Below are 21024 nucleotides of genomic sequence, written 5' to 3'. Positions count from 1 at the left end.
CCGAATCCGATTTGAGGTAGGAAAATTTGCAGGTGCTTGGTGCAATGAAGGTGTATCGTTTCACATGTTTTCGATTAAATTCAAAATGGAGCTCAAATGGAGAAAATCTCGATGGTATACGAAAGATCTTAATCCATCGCGATCTCAAATCCATTCTGATCTTTGATTTTCGTCAACTTATCGGTGTGAGAGATTTTTTTCTTGAGCATTTTGTTTCTTTGTTTAAGTGAGGTAGCCTCTTAGGTATGTTGAACTGCGGCTAAGGCAAAATATGTGAATGCCGAGTTTTTGTTATTGTTTTCAAGGCCGCGAAATAATGCAAACCCATTACTTCTCTCGCCACATATGGCTCTTAATGGGCAATTATTGCAATGGTGTTATTGCGAACGCTGTGTGAAAAGTGTTTTCGTCAAATTTTGTTTGTTTCAACCGGGTATGACGATTTCTTTATTGCCCGTACACTTGTGACACGCCAAAAAATTCTCTACCTTCAGGTAGCTGAATGTGCCGCTTCTGTAAGGTAGACATGTTAATGCTACCAAGAACTATGTGAAAATGTAATTAATCAGAATGAATCATGTGCATAGGATTTTCGCTCCTTGTGATTTTATTCATTTTCACAACCTTTTTTCTAGCCTGAACACGTGAACATGTCCAAATTTGATCTCCAGTGCTGAGCAGAGAGTGCTTGTACCCGGAACTCGGAATTTTTTGCCGTCTTCTAAAGTAGTCAGTGAACACTATCAGTGCTTTCAAGAATTCAGTCCTCTGTCACTCTCTCTGGTTTCCAGGGAAAATGTGCACGTTTTCTCTCGCTGTCGTCACTTTCAACGAAAGCTTTTCCATGGAATAAAATTTTCTATCCTGCTGTAAAAGGTCACCAAATGAATTTCCATGCGTGATTAAGTTACGCGAGTCGCGCTCTTATGGATTCGTTTTTTTTTTTGTTTTTTTTTTTTTGGTAGACGCCTCGGTACATGTCATCCGCTCACTTGTCTGTTTCTCTATCGGACGTATTTCTGCCAAACGGAGCCATGTGCGTCACGACGTGAGCCCTGTCATGCATATATTCTTACGGGTCTCAGGACTCATGTCTTAACGCACTTAGCTCCGTTCGGCAGAAATACGTCCTATCCTCCGAGGCAAAACAGAGTGGACGAACTTTGAAACGCGACCGAGCTCACCCACATCTCGAACTTTATCAGCCGAGCGATAGAGGTCATTAAGAATATCTAGGGAAAAGTCGGAAACGGCGATAACGAGGAGCTATTTATACAAGGACCTTGCATCACTATCGGCTCACCATTTTCATTATCAGTACCTTCGGACAGTTTCGGATCTCCCGCGGAGATAAGAGACTCTCCAGCTTTTTACAAAGTTTCCTTTGACAGCGGCTCGAAGCACGTAATTGGGTATCGATTCCGCGCCGCGCCGCGCGATGATGAAACTTGGGACTTTCTTAAGGCTCGGCGCCGAATTGCGATATATCGATTTTTATGTCATTTAAATCTATGGTAAAGAATCGATTATTAAGGTGTTCGCTGCGAACACTCTGACTATCGATCCTTTACCATAGGTTTAAATGACAGATCAATCGATATCTCGCAAAGCACGCCACGCCACTTGCTCGGCGCCACCGCCGGGGGGGGGGGGGGGGGGGGGCTCAATTGGTTTAAAACGTCAAAGCAGACGTAAATCCTGTCTCTAAGAGGCTTAAAAGCTCTGATGAAGTCAATTATCTGATAGGAAGACGATCTCCAAGCCAGGGAGGTCGATGGATCGCGCTCGGTACTTGACGACTCGAAAGCTTCGGAATTATGACAGCCGAGGTGCTTCTGTGGAGTTACTTTCATCGCTCGCCGGTCGCCCCGCAGTAATTTCGTTTTTCTGTCGCCAGGGATATGATGTTTTCGTTTCGTGGACTTTTCTGCGCCTACCGATCTGTGGCTCACGATCAGAGGTTTACCGATTTGTCGCACCTCTGCGGAAAAGCAAGTCTCGATTCGTTTTTTTATGAAGAATAATCTAGGGCACTGGAAAAAAGACCCATAGGATGTAGAGTCCAGACTCTTGAAAACATTGACAAGAAACAGGACTCTAGATTCAAGCAGATTTAAGCTTAAATTAAAAGGAAATCCGCTCAAATTAAGAGGCTTGGTTCTTGACTTAAGCTTAGATCTGATAAAATCAAGAGTATTTTTTCTTGTCGATGTTTTCAAGAGTCTAGACTCCAGATCCAATGTGTCTTTTTTTCCAGTGGACTACAATGGAAAAATCTGTCAAGTGCTGTCAGAAAATATCGTGAACCTAGGCACAGTGCTCGGCGATTTTTAAAGTGACGAGCTTTTGAAAAGTCGGGAGAAACTTGAAACAGCTGCGAATTTCGCTGCCGAACTTTGACATTTTTGCTTACTTTATTGAGCAAAGCATTTTTTTCAACTCTGAGAGACGTGGCGCTCTGAAAATTTGCTTGTAAAAAACCACAGAAAAATGCCACCAAGCGGCCTTGACTCGATGTCCTCTGTTTTCGAAAATGTTTCAAAACACGCAATCTGAACCCTTCAATTCTGATGATAAGCTGCACTCGTCCTAGTCGCCGAGTATGGAAAAAGAAAAGAAAGAAAAATGCGTCTATTTCATCGTCTCGAAACTCCTGTGATCCCGGCGCTTTGTGCGGGTGAATTCATCAAAGCAATTTTTTCAATATTATTAGAGACGTGGCGCTCTGAAAATTGTCTTGAGAAACAATTACAGAAAAATGCCACCAAGTGGCCTTGACTCAGTGTTCTCTGTTCTCAAAAATGTTTGAAAACATGCAATCCGAACCCTTCAATTCTGATAGTAAGCTGCACTCATCCTAGTCGTCGAGTATGGGGGAAAAAAAAAAAATGCGTCTATTTCGTCGTCTCGAAACACCGGTGATCCCGGCGCTTTGTGTGGGTGACAACGACACGTGTCTAGTTTTGAAATCTAGCCTCTCCCCCCTCGCGAATCCATACTTGCTCTATTGAAGTTGCGAGTATCAAGAGGTTCGCTCTATTCGCTCGAGCCTTCATTACCGGTCTCTCTCTTTTTTCTTCTTTTTTGAGTAGCCTGTTAGCTCTTTATGCTTCTTTGTCTTGGAAACATGCGTTGATGATGGTGGCACAAAAGCACGCCTGCACACGGGCGGCCTTGTGATGTCATTATCATTCTCGCTGCGACGCGACGCACAGTGGTTCAAATCAATCAGAGAGGTCGGATGCGAACTTTTTCACCAAAACTGCAAATTTTGACGTTTATTTCGTCACATTTTAAACTTCAAGGGGTGATTGTCTAAGGAAATTTCACGAGGAAACCATTAGAACCATTTTTAAAACGTAAAAGTTTTGTTTAAATGGAGTTAAAAGCTTTTAAAGTTTTCAAATTTTGTCCAACTTCTTCTATCGACTCGGTCCACCGTGCGACGTTGCTCTATTCATACACCGCTCGAAAACACACGCTCGTCAGTCGTCATACGCCACCTTTGAAAACCGTTCAAGGTTGCTAGATCCAGTGATTAATTTCGCCCATTTTTCGTTGCTGCCATGGGTGAAATCGGGGGACTTCAATCAAGTTCGCCAACGAAGCTTCAATCTCTATCTTTCCCTACGATTCATTTGAAGGGAATGTGAAAGTACTAAATGGAAAATTCGCACAAAATTTTTTATTGCTTCATTTAAAACTGCTTACTTTGCCGATTCGCATAATTTTTTGTACATTTTTTTTATGTGAGAAATAGTGCAAAAATCGATTTATATGTGAGAAAATTCTCCGTTTTGTGACGTCATCTGGTGGCATTTCCCATTTAAACACATGACTTTCGCAGGTAAGGTTGTTTTATCATATCTGCTGAAGTAATCGTTCAATTTACAATAAATAAAGGATTTTCTCTTGCTCACTCCTCTCAAAAGTTTTACCATGAATATGAAATTCACAAAATTCCAGACACCTGCTAATTCTCCATTATCACGTAGTTCTCCCTCTTCCTACTTCAAGAGAGCGGACTTAAAATAAGAACGTACTGTTCGGTATTTTTGATCTCCGTTCCCCCCTTGTAACGCTTCGTAACGCAATCATGGACTCCCCCTCCCTTTTAATAATTACGTAACGCTTGACGGAACCTAAGAACCTTCCCTCTAAAGATCCCACAAATAGTTGGAAACTTTCTCCTATTTTGGCTAATTGTAGGATCGTTTTGTTTCAGCAACCATTTTCCCTCGATATCTCTCCCACTCCTCTCTTCCTTCATTTTTTAATTGTTTTTCTTTTTTTAAGTGTAATTTTTTCCCTCGTTTTCCGTTTTTGTGTCACATTCAGGAAGTTAACGAGCGACAGCATGGAGAGAGGCAGAGAGGCCACCTCTCCCGTCAGAGGCTCTCTCCGTCCTTGATCGAGCCTCGCAGTCGAAGGACGCGGGAAAAAGACGGAGCGATTATTAGCGGATCTACCACCTTTGAAAAGGCTGCCGAGAGCAAGGCCGAAAAATTCCCCGCTCATGCGAGCCTTTTGATCTTTAATGAGCGCCCTTTCATATCCCGGGCGGCTGGCGGTGCCGGTGCTCTGGCCCGGAAAGGTCGGACCAATTTCTCAATCAACCATTCATCCAGAACTTTGTTAAATAGAGCTTTCCGACCAGCTCTTCCCCCCTCCGTCGCGACCTCTTTTCAGATGTTTTCCGGGAATTCATTCACTCGCGAACGCAGCCCCCCTTCCTCCCAAAACCATTGTCGCTACGAAGAGGAGTAATTTGATCACGACGTGAGCCGATTCTTTTTCGATTTTTCGTCAACGATTGATCACTGGATAAATACCTCATGCCACGCTCATATTGATAGATATGAGTATTCAAACGATGAATCAATCAGGTCCATCGTTCATATTGAGAGTGCGATTCTTTTATTCCGTTCTAAATTTATCTGTTTGATGTCTTTTCGGTTTGTTCAAAAATTATATCACAGTGTGAGTGCTTGACCTTTACAGCTACTTTAAGCTGAACGAGTGGAAGAGAAACGCACGCAGATATAGGATCATGTGCATTTTGAGGGGACGTGTACGAAATACGTTAGACTCTCCCCTGATTCTTTACTTCTGTTTCCCCTATGGCACACTCCCCCCTCCAATTTTGCGCAGACCCCCCCCCCCCCCCCCCCCGGGCAGTACTGACGTCATTCATGGACGGCTCTTCGGGTGTGGTTAGTGGTTTTGTGGTCGAACTTGATACATGTGAAGCCGCTTCAAAGTATCCCATCATCTCTTGATACCTATCATACCTATCGACCAAACCTTATGGATGACGTCATCAACTGTCTTCTCGCATACCATGTTTTCTTTCACATGGGGCTGATCAATTATTCACATTTAGGTACAAAGGTTTGTCCTCTTTTTTTCAGCGAAGGACCACCAAAAATGTTTCATACTCCGTGAGAAAATTATCGGGGTTTCGGCTACTCATATTGAAATAAACAAATACTGAGCTTAGCAGATTTTTTTTCACTAATAAGGAAACTCAGGCCGCTTGCCTCAAAAGAACAATGCGCAAGAGAATGATTATTTAGCAATTTCTGAATGATTATTTAACAATTTCTCCGTGAGAATCTCGAATAATTTTTGGCGAATAGGCGGATATAATTTTTCGCTGATCGGGCAGTCCCGACCGTGAAAGGACGATATTGTGCGACGCACAATCGACTCATTGTTGCTGCATGTCACTTTCGACCCCCGGCGTTGTGCCATCGCGTCGATCCGAGTGCTGAATCTGCCTGTGACCCAGTTCCTCGGGGCATTGTTTTGGTCGATTACTTCTGCCGCTTTGTCGTATTCTCATTTGTCTATCGGGTCCCTCCCCCGCCCCACTCCTTCGCAGTCATTCGGTTTTTTTTTTCGTTCGGAGTGCGAATTTTCAGCGGAGCTCAACTCCCAGGTTCCCGCGAACCGATCATAATCGGAGTCGGATACGTTGGTCGGTTGTAGTGGGTATTTTCCTCCGTCTCTCTCGGTTGCGCTCTGCAGTTATTTTTTTCCGCGTCGGCTCGACATGACCACGCACTCGGCAACCGGTAGGATGCCGCGGACGACGACGCCTCGTATTGCGGGCCCTGAGAAACCGGTTCCAGGCCAGTGATTAACCAAAGATACTCGGGCAGCTCTCCAAGAGAAATGGTTAACTTGAACGAACACGTTTGTCTGTATTTAGTATCCTCGTTGGAAGTTACTGCGCGGTGTTGCCGCTCTTAAGTACCCGGTATTGCAGTGCGATCAGGCTTTCGATCATTGCTTTTTTTAACGCACGCACGGGAATGTTCGAAGCCATATTACCCGAATTTCGTTTGTTAGTTCACGAACCATAGAATTGTGTTTCGATGCTTGAAGCTTAAAGATTGGCCAAAATCGATAAGATCTGTCTAGATGACAAGTCTCTATACGTCCCCATACTAACCGAGGAATCGCTCTTCATAAAACGCTGTGTGTAACGTCGTCCACCATGATTGTGCATCCCGTGGATTTTTCCACCTCGGTTTCATCCCTACTTTACGGTGAGCAACTAGATTTTATCCTGTTAATTGACTCGAAGTCGTAAAGGAATGGTGTTGATCCTGAAACTCGCGGCTTAACTTTATTCATTGCACTGTCTCTTAAGAATTGTAGTATCTATTCCTCGGTCTCCTTTTGATGTGGCTTGACTCTTTTCTTTTGAGTGTTTTCCATTTTACTTCAATGTGCATGTTTACATCGCAGATGGCACAGTTAATCATCACATAGCCCACGGTTTACAGTAATTTAAGCCCTTTCAAAGTTTTTGGTGTTACTTTGCCATCATGTTTCTCCATAGATTTTCTAGTTGGTCTAATTGGATTTCGTTTCTTTTGTTGCAGGTATGTATTATCATAGATGTCGCTCTATCAATAACCGTATCTCTTCGTAAGTTATCTTTATCTTTTCCCCCAACTTAACAAGCACCGCACCCGTCATCAGCAACTAAGTAGGCTACGGCTTTAGAGTGTAGTGTACTCCGGAATTTATTCCGTGACTCTGGCCTTGGAGTTTTCCCTCCTGTGAAAATATTTAATGAAGATCTGGAGGAGTAAACCGATACCGTAGTCTGGGCGTCAAGCGAGGTGAGAAGAGAAGAAAGCCCAAGCCGAGAATCGGGAGCGACGTTGTTATTCTTGACGTCACGGCGGCGTCGTTAACGATAGGGAAAGGTTGTTGGCGAGTATTTACAATGCTCCCTCGGCTCGGGAGAAGTGAAATATTTCGCTTCTGTGTCTCGCGAAGCCTACGCTCGTGTAGTTGGGCGGCGATGATGGGGGGGGGGGGGGGGGGGGAGGGGGAATGAGACCTGTGATCCCGTTCCGTTTTATTCTCGGATCTCGGGATAATTTATCTCGGCGGACGTGAGCAGGAGCGAACTCGAGTGCCCTGCGCTGCCTACCGCTTACGTTATCTGCCTCGTCGGAATGTTGCACTTGCGCGACCAGGCGTGATTGATCAGTGATCGGAGTCTTCCGCCCCCTTCCCCCCCTCGGATCCCGCGGGCCGCCCCGTTCGAAAACGCCGTATCAGCATTCGGACGTTGCCAAATTTCCCTCTGAAAATGTCGATTTTCAGGAAAGGCGTGGACTGAATGATTTGCGAAAATTTCAAAGGAGATAATGGAGCAGGGTGTCTACAAGTCCGGAAATAGTACTGATTTTTCAAGTACGATCCGGAAGTACTGAAAGAGTTCGGAAATTTTGCAAGATAATCCGAAATTTTTTAAATTTCTGTCGCAATTTGAGCGGGAAATTCAAATTTTTGAAATTTGTCGAATTTCGTCAATTGAAGGCATCGAAAAAGTACTGAATTTTTCTTTTGAAGAGGTACTGTATTTCTTGGGAATGTACTGAAGAAGTACTGTAAAAGTACTGATTTTTGGCCAGCCTGTTTTAGTAGACACCCTGTGGAGAAATTGCACGAAAATTTGTCCATTGGCCGTATCTCCTCTAATGATTGTTCGTTTCCGAAACCAAGGATATTCTCATGCTCAATTTACTCAGTTGTTCCTTCTGAAGAATGAATTCATGTCAGACACCTGCAAGTCTCCATTCATACGTTTTCTTGAAAATTCACGCTTTATCGGTGGAACATTGGCAACGTTTCAATTAATATTGATACGCCATTTTTCCCTCAGCACGGCAGAGCATAGTTGAAACTTGAATTCGTTCCTCTGCGATCCGAACAGCGTCAACCGTCTCGTCTAATCCACTTAATCGCTTATGCGCTGTTTGTCACATTACGTAATGCTGATTTTCCAACTCCATAGTCTTCCCATGATCTAACGCAATTTCGCTTTGATAGCCCGGGAAACTCCTTTGAAATCACTCCATTCGTGTTATAAATAGTTGCAATGTCAGCGCATAGCTCAGCCTTTAGCCATTCGATGCAGAGCGGAGCTTGAATTGAGTGTATACCAGATTTTGCAAATTATGAACCAATATATTTGGCTCATGTTAAGCACAACATTTGTGCCAGTAGTTATCTCGCTTTGATAGGTGCTTGTACGGGTGGGCCAGAAAATGTGGTTTCCACACTTAAATAAGTCTAAACATTTCATAATAATATTATGGCATGTATTCCTCTGAATTTTATTTGCCACTAAAATTGAATAATCTCGTATACTTGGCTTTCCGAAAAACCTTTTCTGGATTAAAGTGAAAATTCTGAGTAGATCTATTGCTAAAAAATGTATTAGGTACAAACAATTTTCATCTCGCAGTCCATAATCGTAAGACGCTTGACACGATGAACTATAAATTTAGAGGAATATTGAAAAGAGCTATTTCAATAAGAATTAGAAAACTACTTTTTCAATGTCAATGTTTCACTATTACAGTAGCATTGCGAATGGAATAAAGGCCGTTCTTCCGAGTAATATCATCAATTAATTAGCCTCTTATCGAATGAACGGCCGATTTCGTGAGAACCCATCAAAGGCTACCTCATCTTTTGCTAATCATAGTCGCGTTTTCGGAATCTCTCCGTGCTGTAATTCCGTCGTAAGTGCTCATAACTCCGCCAGCCGGGCGACAGGAATGCCGAAATCGTCGCCGTTCGCCGGGGATTCCTGAGCGAGGCGAATAATTACGGACGAATTCGGCAACATTCCCGCGATCGATGCTCGTGTCGTGGAAAGAATGACATTCCGGAATAGTAATGCTTTTTTAATGAGCTTTTCTCTCCAGCTTTGTTGTAAAGGGTAGGACGGAGTGGGGGGAGGGGTGATCGACACGAGCGGCTGACGCTCTTGCGCCCCCTCCCCTCGTACTTGGACGCAGTGATGCCGGATCGTGCAGGGTAAAATGAAATTAATTATGCACAAATCGCTCGTCTTTCTGTAATCTTCGTATTCCTCTATGCTCTTACACGCATTTTTTGTCTAACTTAAAATGGTTCCTTAATTTTATGCTACCTAGCGTTCCTATCTCCGAATGAGGATAGTCTGAAAAGAAAATTCTCCATTCTGCCCCTAATGAAAGCATTACAACTATGTTTTGTTCCTCTCCTTTACCTTGAATGTGTTTGGAATTTGATGATACGGTAGTATCTATATTATATCTAATGATCTTGACCGGAGCTAACATTGATAGTCTAAATTCGCCAATAATCGGAAACTAAGCCGTTTGGCCAGCAAAGGAGATAAAGACGCTGTATTTTAAAGAATATATGAAACTCTTCTTCGAATCTAATACATCATGAAACAATGGGTTAAAAAGGAAGGATTTCGACCTTGAAGAACTTATTTTGGCAAACATCATTTCTAGGCGAAATATCTCACAGAAGTTTGCTCCATAAAATTCTAGCGTTCATGGACTAAAGCCACTGAAAAAATCGCGGATAATCGAGGCTCTACTATGTTTAAATGTCCTGCGCATATAAATTTTCCAAACTCAAATTTAAGGTTTCATCGCTGTTTATTTCAGGCTCTTAGGGTCTCTTGAATTGTATCAGAGGAATAGAGAAGGGACATTTTACCGTAAATGTGACAACGCTAACGCTCGGTAAAGTTATCCTCAAACTTTCAAGGCGCAGAAGATCGAAGTTCGCTCGAAAGGCGGGAAGGGAGGTTCATTCAGGACGCTCATGAATTATTTTACGGGAATAAAAACGAGTATGATTCGTAACGAAGAAGAGTGACTAAACTCAAAGCTATTAGGACCTTGGAATGACAGGAATTCCTTAAAATATGCAAAGCGTTTCCGCTTTCCCACGAGTCGTAGGCCTTTTCACAATCGATGACGGGTTGATGACTCACCTAAAATGTGTTTCAGTCGCATTTCTTGGCGATAGGGAAGTTTGAATTACCTGAATGGCCCTATTACACAGAAGCGAATCAGTATCCAGTGTGAAGACTGAACACTTTCAAACGCTATAGTTTCTAATAGAAGAGCTTGTTGCAGAAAGGGCATTTCTTGGTTGTTGCGTCTCAGAATCTCCGCTAATGTTTCATCCATCGTAATTAAAGCAAATCGTATGGAATTCGTTGAAATTTTAACTGAATTTTCCTCATAATTTTACAGTGCTGAAAACGAAATAATTCAGAAATTTCAATCAATTGTTTTCACTCTAAATTGTAACTTAGCATCGAAGATTTTGAAACACCGCAACCAAGTAATGTCCTTTCTGCACCCAACGCCTCAATTTTAAGTCGTGTACCTTGTATGACCGGAGACAAAAATTGACCATTCCTACACTGGAAAAAAAACCACATTGGATCTAGAGTCCAGACTCTTGAAAACCTTGACAAGAAAACATACTCTTGATTCAATCGGATTTTTGCTTGAATCAAAACGAAATCCGCTTAAATTAAGAGGCTTGGTTCTTGATTTAAGCTAGATTCTGATTGAATCAAGAGTACTTTTTCTTGTCGATGTTTTAAGAGTCTGGACTCTAGATCCAATGTGTTTTTTTTTTTCCAGTGCAAGGCTCATTGCGAAAGATGGAAACTTTTACTCCAAGGGCTCTTCCACTGTGGCACGTTTGACGGTTGAGCCACTCCTTTAGATAACAACCGATGTTCTGTCAACTTTTTTGGGCGTCGTGTCGTGGGTCAAGATGAAAGTGCTTGTGATACCGTATACCGGGAAAAGAAGAGTGTTGATAAATTTGGCAACATGTGGAACGGTATCAATGGTGTCGAGGGCGACGGTGACGGGAGGCGAGTAGGAACAAAGGAAATAACTTGAGACAAAGCCAGAGCATAGTTTCGCTCCGAGTCAAATCCGCGTAGGGTGCATTCTGCACACTGTCACTCCGCTGTTGTCACATCTCTCACTTTTCATTCCCCGACCTCGAACGTTCACCTCATTTTGGCTCGAAAGTTATACACAGTTGATTTCACTCTAGTCAGTGGCCATGTGACCACTGTCATTCCTTCCCTCATCTGCCGCTCGATTAGTTCTTCCCCTGGTTCGGCCCGAAACTCCATCTTCGATATCTCACATTATTTATTTCACACTTCCACGCTGATTACCGCAGGATTTCTGGCGGTCTGGAAAACCGCAAAGAGCAGGGAAAGTCAGGGAATCTGTGAAAAGCGGGAAAAGTGAGGGAAAGTCAGGGAATCTGTGAAAAGCGGGAAAAGTGAGGGAAAGTCAGGGAATTCTGACACAACTGCTATTCACTGAAACGTATCAATGACCTGCTTATTGTTTATTCTTTTTCTGGTCTGTTTAATGCTCGCCATCTTTCAATTTCCATAATTTGAACTCTAAACAAGGAAATTTTGGTCCAAATTTCAGCGAAAGTCCGGGGTTTTTTTTTTTAAAAAAAATTGAAAAATTTGGACACACTGGAAAAACACATTGGATCTAGAGTCCAGACTCTTGAAAACATTGACAAGAAAAAATACTCATGACTCAATCGGATTTTTGCTTGAATCAAAACGAAATCCGCTTACATTAGTAAGAGGCATGGTTCTTGATTTAAGCTAGATTCTGATTGAATTAAGAATACTTTTTCTTGCCGATGCTTTTAAGAATCTGGACTCTAGATCCAATGTGTTTTTTTTCCAGTGCATTTTGTTCACAGGTGAGGGGGAAGTCCGGGAATCGAAAAAAATTCGAGTCAGGAAAACTGATATGAGTCGGAGAAATTCAGGGAATCAGAGGACGAGGAAACTATGGTCGGTAACATAATAAGAATCCCGGACAAGCGACCCGGTAGTGGGCGCGATCCAAGACGTCCCGAAATAGCCGTGCAATTGAAACGAGGAGTCGGAAGAGCGAGGGAAAGGGGCGAAGCGCGAAGGTACGGCTGTTCAAATTGGCAAAGATTAGGCAACTTTCGCCGCCGCGTGGCCGTGTATTGAATTACTCGCGACACAATTAAGAGCCGGAGGGGAGCACGGAATGAATGACGGGGCCACGGGGGAGTCGAAGGGGGTGGCGGCGGGGCCGGGGCGAGGGATGAGCCATCCATTACATTATCCGAGCCACCACGCTCCGGGCCCCGCCGCCGCCGCCGCGGTGGTGAGGGGAGGGTTCTTGATTCCGCTTATGAAATGTTGCGCCTTCCTGTCTCAATCCCGCTCGCCTCTCTGCCGGAATGATGCTCTCCGGCCCGAGGGCCCCGCGCAACGTTGACGCTCGGTTTACCTTTTTTTTTTTTCGATTCTTTTTTTTTTTCTTTTCTCGCGGGATATAACGAGTTGCACCTGCAGGCTGCGCTGCTGGTGTCGAGGATGAAAGAGGCCGTTTTATTGATATTCCTAGACTTTAGGCGCTTACCATTACTGGTGTACTGGTCTACCTCAATGACTTTCAGTGTGGGTGCCATTCGGTTAACAGTAGATCGTACGTCAATCTTTTGCAATGACAGGATAAGAAAATATCCTTTTTCCATTTCATTGTAATAATGTCAGTTGGAGGGTGTCCACCGACAGTAAAAATCGGAAAACATCCGAAAATTTAAGTGCATCAAGCATTTGCAAACATATTGAGTCATCGAATCTTTTGATTTGTCAAATCATGTGAGTGTCAATTTGCTCACGCTGAAGGTCAAGAAATTTCAGGCTAAATATCAGCAAAAACCGGAAAATATCAGAAACTGTAAGTGCATCAAGCATTTTTCAAACATTTGAGTCGATTTATCGAATCTTTTGATTTGTCAAATCATACGAGTATCAATTAGCTCACGCTAAAAGTCAATAAATTTCAGACTATATAGCAGGAAAAATAATGAAAGTTTTAGGAAAATCCAAACTGAAATTTCAGTAGAGACCCCAGCAGTAACAAAATGCATTTGTCATAGGGCGGAGTCCGAAGCGACCCTGAAGCCAAGACACGGTTGCAATAAAACAGTTTTATTCGCCTAGTAAACAGCATTTAATGTTTTAAAATCCACGATATTTCGAAGGTGGTTAAGAGATCTGGAAGCAAAGATTGTATTTTTATTTTTACAATTAAGTGGAATCATTTAGCGTGACGGTTCCAAGGCACTAAAAGCGCTCTGGAAGCTGTGACAGCCTAAGCCAGGAGCTCCAGGGCGGTTGTCTGAAATGGGTTCTCTCTTTCATCCTCGGTCAGGGAGGTCGAAGGAGAAGAAATTGGGCGGACAAAGACAAAGAAGGACCGCGGGAGGCGCGCGCGGGAGTGAAAATCGACCCGGACGAGGCGGAAGGAAAACGGGGCGGCAACCCAGGGACATGACCTCGTTACAAAGAGGTTGTGATGTTGAAAGGCCGTTTGTCTGGCTCATGCATGGACCGGGGTTCGCGAGGGGGTGAAGGGGCGGCGGGCGGCTGCGGGGGGAGGGGTGGAAAATGGTCCCGACGCAGCGGCGTGTATGCCGGTGGTTGAGGCGTGGCCACGGGTGGAAGGGGCTCCAGTTGGGGGTTGAAAGCCACCGTTGCCGTTCTCACTTCAACCCTTTTCTACCACAAGTCACTTCTACCTTCTTACCCTCTTGCTTCTTTCTTTAGAGCTCTGAGTCTTCCCGCCTTTGATTGTTTTGGTGGCGAGTCAATTTAAGTGTGGATGCACTGGATTGTGCCCTTTTATGTCCACTTTTCAGTGTAAATCAAAGAAAAAAAGAGTTTCTACTTTAAGGCAAAAAATATTAAAGTGGCATCTACAATTTTGCATTCCGACTCCTTCGTTAGCGGCCTTAAGTGCTTAATGAAGTCCATTTTGAGAAAAAACTCTCTACCGACTCACCGCACTAATAACCTATTGAGAGGACCTCAGTGTTGAGATGTAGGTAACCTCAATTTTTGAGTATAAACTCACTTTTTCTGTAGCAAGATTTTGCTGGGCCCATAACCTGATGTTATTATGGGAATAATAAAATAAGAAATCTTGTCGGACGAACTGCATTCTATTGAGCACTCCCAGGTTATAAAAGAAAACCACTGTTGAGTTTACATAACATGTGACGGATCATATGGTGACAAATTAATAACGTCAATACAAGCTGAACAAGAGAACACTATATTTCCATCAACTGTCCCTCTCACGGAGTCGGTAGTGTTCAATCCGACGTATTTACGTGGAAAACACTTCTTACGAATTCTAAAGAATGGTACAATTTAGGTTTTGCTTACTTTCGTAGTTTCTTTCGATTTCATTCATAAACAAAGCAGCAAAAAAATTGTGGTGTGAAAACGTCAAATTCTATCCTATAAAAATCACGTGGAAGGCAGTGATGATGTTCGCTTGCCTTGAAAGGAAATTAAAAAGAGATTGTTCTGAAGAACAGAGGAGAGTAGTATTAAGTAGAGAGAAGCAAGTGAATGGAGTGAAATTACAGAGTTCGCTGAAATAAACCCGTTTAAACAGGTATTTCGCTCTATGACGTCAATTCACAGTTCAGTTTTTTTACTCGCACAACTATTTTCCTCGAGTTTCCCTCATCTGGTATTTTTTCCTTTCGAAGCACTGAATCCTCAGCCCACAAAAACGTTTTCATTTGGAATATGGGCCATCGTGAACTCTCTATAATAGTTCTTCTCTGTTGTTCATATCTGATCGAGCACAAGGAAAACGAAAACCCTTTTTCACGACGAACACACGACAGCACTCCCTCGAAAACCAGATTGGGCCGTTTTCACAGGCTGCAGTGGCTTTTTCCTCTTAAAGTCGGCCTTCAATCGTGAATAGGGCCTATATTAATCGCATAATCCTAGGGTCCACTGGTCAAACAAGAATTTCCTAAGTGAAAATGTCAACCGAAGATGCGTGACGCCTCTATCCTTGGGCCATGGCCGCACAATGGATAGAGTCAAACAGAGAGGTCGGACATGAAATTTTTGACTAAAACTGCTAATGTTGATGTTTAATTCGGCACATTTTAGATTTTAAGGGGTGCCGGTGCTCTTGGAAGGAAATTTCACGAAGAAACCTATAGAACCTTTCTCAGAACCTCAGCATTTAGTATAAACGGAGTTTTGCGCTTTTAAACGGGGTGTCCAGCATCAGGATTCTCCCGATTTTCCCAATTCTGTCAGGATTTGAGGTCAATCAGGATACAATCACCGATTTCACCAGGATTAGAGAAAAGTCGGCCGTTCGATCGGATTTTTTAATCGAGGTATTTTTGTGAAGTTAAATTCGCCTTGCGTGAAGTCAGGATTTGGTTAAATTATGAAATCAGGATTTGGCAGTCACAGATGAAGAAAAATCAGGATTTCATCAAGATTTCCCATTTAAAAAAAAAAAAAAAAAAAACTAGACACCCTGTTAAAGTTTCCAAATTTTGTCCGACCTCTTTCATTGACTCGATCCACTGTGGGGCGGTGGAGCTCGAGTAACTACGGTATGCAAATCGAAGATCCAACCGAGTAAAACCCGCACGTAAATGCACCGCGAACGGAAGCCCTAATTAGGCCCCGTCTTACAATCAGTCTCACCCGACAACCATGTGCATATTCATGCTCGGAATGCGTGGTTGCGGCGCTTGGCGTGTTTAGCATCCCTTCCCTCTCCTCGCAGCCCTTATTTATACCTCGGCGCACTTCATTCCGCCCCACCCCAACCCCCTCGCTCCTACGTGTAAACAGAGCGGCGTCTCGTTACGTCAGCGTAATCCTTAAACTAAGCTAATGTTGCCGCACTCGGTTGCCACCTCAAAGTTCTCGATTGTCGAACGTTACGTTTCATCCCAGTGGCGATCGATTATCGATATTTCCCCATTTGAAGCTATGGTAAAGAATCGATTATTTAGGTTCTTGTTGCGAACGCCCTGTTTATAAGATCTTCTTCCTTAGGTTTAAACTGCAGATCAATCGATGTATCGTAAACCACGCCACGCTACTGATTCATTCCAGAACGGTATCACATCACTCGATGTCTATAATGACAATCTCGCCTTTCCTCTTATCGAACTCTTAACGATGTATTTGCAAAATCGGAAATTCTGAAAGTGTATGTTGTTATTCAACACGATATGTAATTTCAATCACGCTTCAATTACAAACTTTCCCCGTAAACCACCACACCATTTTTGAGAAGAACTGCTACAAAAATGTCTGGTGCCCTTATAATTCCATCAGCAAGCTCTTTCCAAAATGCTTGGACTGCAATCCCCTCCCTTTTTTCTCTTCTTACCTACGTACTAACATGGCTTCCATCAATTTTCGCAAGTTTGTAAACAAATTTTTCCATTGATAATGGCCGAACTGAGACATCGAGTCGGTAATAGAAGTCAGTAAAAGCACCCAATTAGGTCGCCGTCCCCAGATGCGGAGAGCTTTCTGCCGCCTTCGCCTTACAACGTCGAAAACTTTGACCTTCGTTTACGAGACAAAGTCACTCGAGAAATCTCCAATTCCTTGTCTGAAAGCTAGGAGTCTAATTTTGGCATAAGCTGCGATCGGAATGCGAAAAAATAGGAGCGAGCGATAAAGCTCGAGCAACTTTCTCGAATGCGTCTGATTAAACTGCCGTTACCGATTACCGATACGTGTCTCTCAAGTTTCGACGCTCGATGGCTCGAATTTTTGAGTCAACAAATTGTTGTAAAATGTTCCGAGCGCATTTATCATGCAAACAACCAGATAACTCATCGGTAAGCTTCACTAGCCTCATTTTTTTCTTCTGTTTATTCGGAGTTATCTAATCAATGCGCCTCTCAAGCTGCGATCCGCTTTCCTCTCGTGAAAATCCGCTCTTTATTTTTTTGTCGTAAGCACTCGGCGCTCGCTCTTCAAATATCGTTACGACTTTCCCTAGAATTCTGTTTACGAGTCTAGGTTTTTCTGCGTCTATTTTTTCTCTGCTGAGGTATTTATCGACTCTACGGACCTCACAAAAATTTTTTTAAGGCATCTTCGTAGCTCCCAGCCCTGAGGTCTCCCCCCCCCCCCCCCCACAAATTTTGTGCGTATGCATTCCAAAGTTTCTGAGAATTAAAATTCATTTTTAAATACTTCATTTGAATTGTATTGTGAATTTATCTGCAATGAACACATAATAAGTTTGTAACGCTTTTAATACTGTGCAACGTAGAATTTATTTTGTAGCAAATAAGAGTCAGCACCTTCCTTTCAATTCCGAAACTCTATCTCTTTTTTTCTTCAATAGGGAAAAGGTTTACACATGAAGATGTTCAAGGGAATAGTTTTAAGAGTCTTTTTTTTAGCTGCATATGATGCATCAAGTCTTAAAGTTGTAACAGCTTCGCAGTACATAGTACCTCCTGGACATCAATTAGAATTGCATAGCTTAGACGGTTTTTTTTATTCTTGTTAGAAAAGCAGAAATAAATCTTTAACGTTGGTATTTTTAAAGTCACAACGCGAAGCTTCGCGGAATAGCGGATGCCACGATCCTTATATTTCCAATTTTCTGCGAACTAACGACATTGATCGATTCGTGTTAAAATTTGAATCGTAAGAATTACGTCAAGCTTATTTTATGTGGCAAGATACGGCCCCTTTCACCGTGTATCCCGAAGGCAGGAGTCGGATAACCTTTGATTTTGCATATCCGCCGACCCTGAGTCCCCCGTTTTCAGACCGCGTTCACCGGCCCGGCCTGATCGACATCGCAACCAATTGCATTTTTATTCACCTGATGTCGCGTTTGAAAGTCAATTTTTTCTCATCAGTTCTCACTCGAGTGCGTCACTCGCTGGAAATATCCTCGCGTCCGCGTGAAAAAAACCGCGTGCAGGTTATTTTTTCCCCGTCGCACTCCGCGCACCGCTCGTGCAGGCAGTCCGTGTTCTAAATTCCGATTTTTTGCCGGTTCCTCTTTTTATGTGGTTGCTCTAAGCGCGTCTTATAATCTTTGTGGTTTTTGCTGTTGCAGGTATGTGGCTGTTCCCCCTCTCTCCCCCCTGCGATTCCACGAACCGTGAGTAACGTGGCTTGGGTCTTTCTCGCTCACTTCATATTTTTAATTAACCGTCAACGAATCAAGCTTTGCTCCCCTTTCCCCCCGCTCATAATGCCCCTCTGACCACGCTTTCACCCTGTTCGCCGTGAAGTTTTTGCCGTGTGTCACACGTTGGTACGCAAGTTTTTTGCCTTGTTTCTTGCAGTGCCTTTGCCACTTTGCCCCAGATTATTTGCACTTCTTCTGAACGTGAATATCGATCAATTTCTCGGTCTGACTAATGAAAGCGAGGAGAAAAGCAAGAGGTAGGAATAAGAAATGAGAGTGATGATGAAGGAAAAAGAATCTATGAACTTTATATGTGCCCATAACGTTCTATTCCAGAACAATCCTTGATTTCGATGATTTTCTCGCGATTCGCGGAATTTTTCGAGAGTTTTTATCGAAATAAATTGACTCGTAAAACTTATTGCTGATAATATATTTTTTTTCTCGGTTTCGTGCCATAATTGTTTTTGATCTGGCGCTACCTGGAAGCTCTAGTGACAGAAGAATTCGGATTCGTAGTTTATGGAATATTTTTTTAGAAATGGATGGCCTTGCGTGATAAATCGTTTTTCAACATAAAAGCTTTTCTCAAAATATTAAAAAAACGAAGGATTAAACTTGTGCACTAGTTCGATTCGGATGTCTATCAATCAGTAGAGGGTTTGACGTCAATCAATGTAGGGTTTTTATGAATTCTATCTGGGGCATGAGAGTGTACGAGGCTATTTTTCCTCCATTCACATTTTTTCTTCTCTCAGACTGAAAAACGCAACTACCTAACAACATGGCAAAATTTTTACTCGCAAGTCGTATTTTTCTCTAAAAATAGTCACGCTTTTCCAACAAAAAATTTCACCGATTCGCCTTCCGAAAAACAAGTGAAGTTTTGGACTAAAATTACACGGAAAAAATTGAATTACTTCATCGATTTCAGTTTGCAACCCTGAAATGAGGCCATATCTCTTTGTCTGGGTAACGACAATCAAAAGGACTGATTTTTAGTGAAGATGCGTCGCAAGGCTAGATGAGGTCAGAACAACCAGTTTCGTTATTTCTGAAAACTATTTGAATGTTTACGCACAAATTGCATGGTTCACTGGAAAAAAAGAAAAACACATTGGATCTAGAGTCCAGACTCTTGAAAACATTGACAAGAAAACATACTTTTGATTCAATCGGATTTCTGCTGAAATCAATATCCAAGCCTCTGAATTTGAGCGGATTTTCTTCTGATTTAAACAAAAATCTGATTGAATCAAGAGTATTTTTTCTTGTCAATGTTTTCAAGAGTCAGGACTCTACATCCATGTGTTTTTTCCCAGTGCATGGTTTGTTTTGTCGTTCGAGTCTGGCACGACAGTACCATTTCGTGGCGCGGCGGAAGATGCAATTTAGTCGACCTTTTCTATTTTTGGCAAATAGGCCGCTGCAGAGTGTGGTGGCACGGCTGTCTGTCTCCACGGACCGCGGGCGGGTGTCGAGGAGGGGGAGAGGGGGGACTAGGAAGCAGAGAAAGTGCGACAATGTCACTTTCACTGCTTCACATCGTTTCTCTCAAACTCGTCACCCTGTCCGTCTCATCGTCAGCGTCTATTCGTCTTCATCTCGTCATTCGTCGCACCCGGGAACGTATAAGTCGGGCATGGGATTTTTTATTAAATTATTAATTTTGATGTTCATCCATAGAGAAAAAAGGAGGTGTTCGCATTTCGGGCATCTTGGACTTTTTTGACGACGTAGATCGGTACGGCGATTTTTATCATCGATTGTCTTGGAAATTGTACAGTCTACGAAAAAAATGCATTCTACACTAAGTGTTCGAAATTACATCATGATTTGATTTAAGCAACAAATTGGACGTTATGGTCCGTTTTTCATACTTCGAATTCCGGATTTTGCTGACCAGGTTGTACCGACCTACGTCACAGGGTACACAATCCTCAAGATGCAAACACCACCTTTTTTTCTCTTTGATGTTCATCATGAAATTTTATGAATAGTTCCTGAAGAACATTTTACGAAAAAACCAATGGATCGATTTTGATCCAAACGTCTACTGGTAGCGTGGAGTGCTCCGATCCATCTCGTTTCGTTACTGACGTCTCCTATTTATTTAGTCTTTTAAAGTTTCATTTTGTTGGAACTCTCCCGTCGAGACGCTTCACTGTGCGACGTCGACGAGTTCCCGATGCGGTTATGATATTCGGCGTCCCGTGTGATGACAACCGCATCAACCACGGTCGGCGACGTAATCGATCGGGGCGATCGCCGTTTTCGACATCGTTGCCGTTTAACTGAAAAATTCGATTTTAAAATCGATTTCTTCGAGAAATCTTGCAGCCGGAGTCGCGGAATCGTGCTTGAAAAATACTGCCTCGGACAATGAGTCGGTCGTGCGAGGATGTGGACTGATTCAATGGCTGCGTCATTCAATTCATTGTCATTAAATTGTGCCGTCCTTAATAAATATCAAAACAGTCCACTTGCTGTGGCTGTGGGTGAACCATCGAATGACGTAGTCAGTAATTCAGTCAATTGTGTCTATAGCAAGAACGCTATAACTGCATTTAAAAATATTGCTCTTTCCTTTCACACATCTTGCCCTTCACGAGAAAACCTGATCATCATCATAACTCCATCCATC

The 21024-nt window shown here is 42.9% G+C and overlaps 1 protein-coding gene across 3 annotated transcripts in view; it reads left to right on the top strand.

Annotated features, from left to right (window-relative positions):
- Kdm3 (Lysine demethylase 3) overlaps window positions 1-21024 on the top strand; it is a 486443-nt gene that overhangs the window by 370009 nt on the left and 95410 nt on the right. Inside the window, exon 1 of one of the 3 annotated variants that reach the window (XM_019047550.2) lies at window positions 6488-6554. The exons of the other annotated variants lie outside the window; for them this stretch is intronic. Within the exon in view, the coding sequence (XP_018903095.2) occupies window positions 6503-6554 (52 nt within the window). The 5' untranslated portion in view covers window positions 6488-6502. Of the gene's footprint in view, window positions 1-6487; window positions 6555-21024 lie in introns of those variants that run through there. 3 annotated transcript variants of the gene reach the window in all.

The sequence above is a fragment of the Bemisia tabaci genome, chromosome 6 (assembly GCF_918797505.1).
Source record: "Bemisia tabaci chromosome 6, PGI_BMITA_v3".
In the NCBI taxonomy this organism is placed as follows: domain Eukaryota; kingdom Metazoa; phylum Arthropoda; class Insecta; order Hemiptera; family Aleyrodidae; genus Bemisia; species Bemisia tabaci.
Note: the sequence above shows the minus strand (reverse complement) of the source record. Positions and strands in the feature narration are given on the sequence as shown.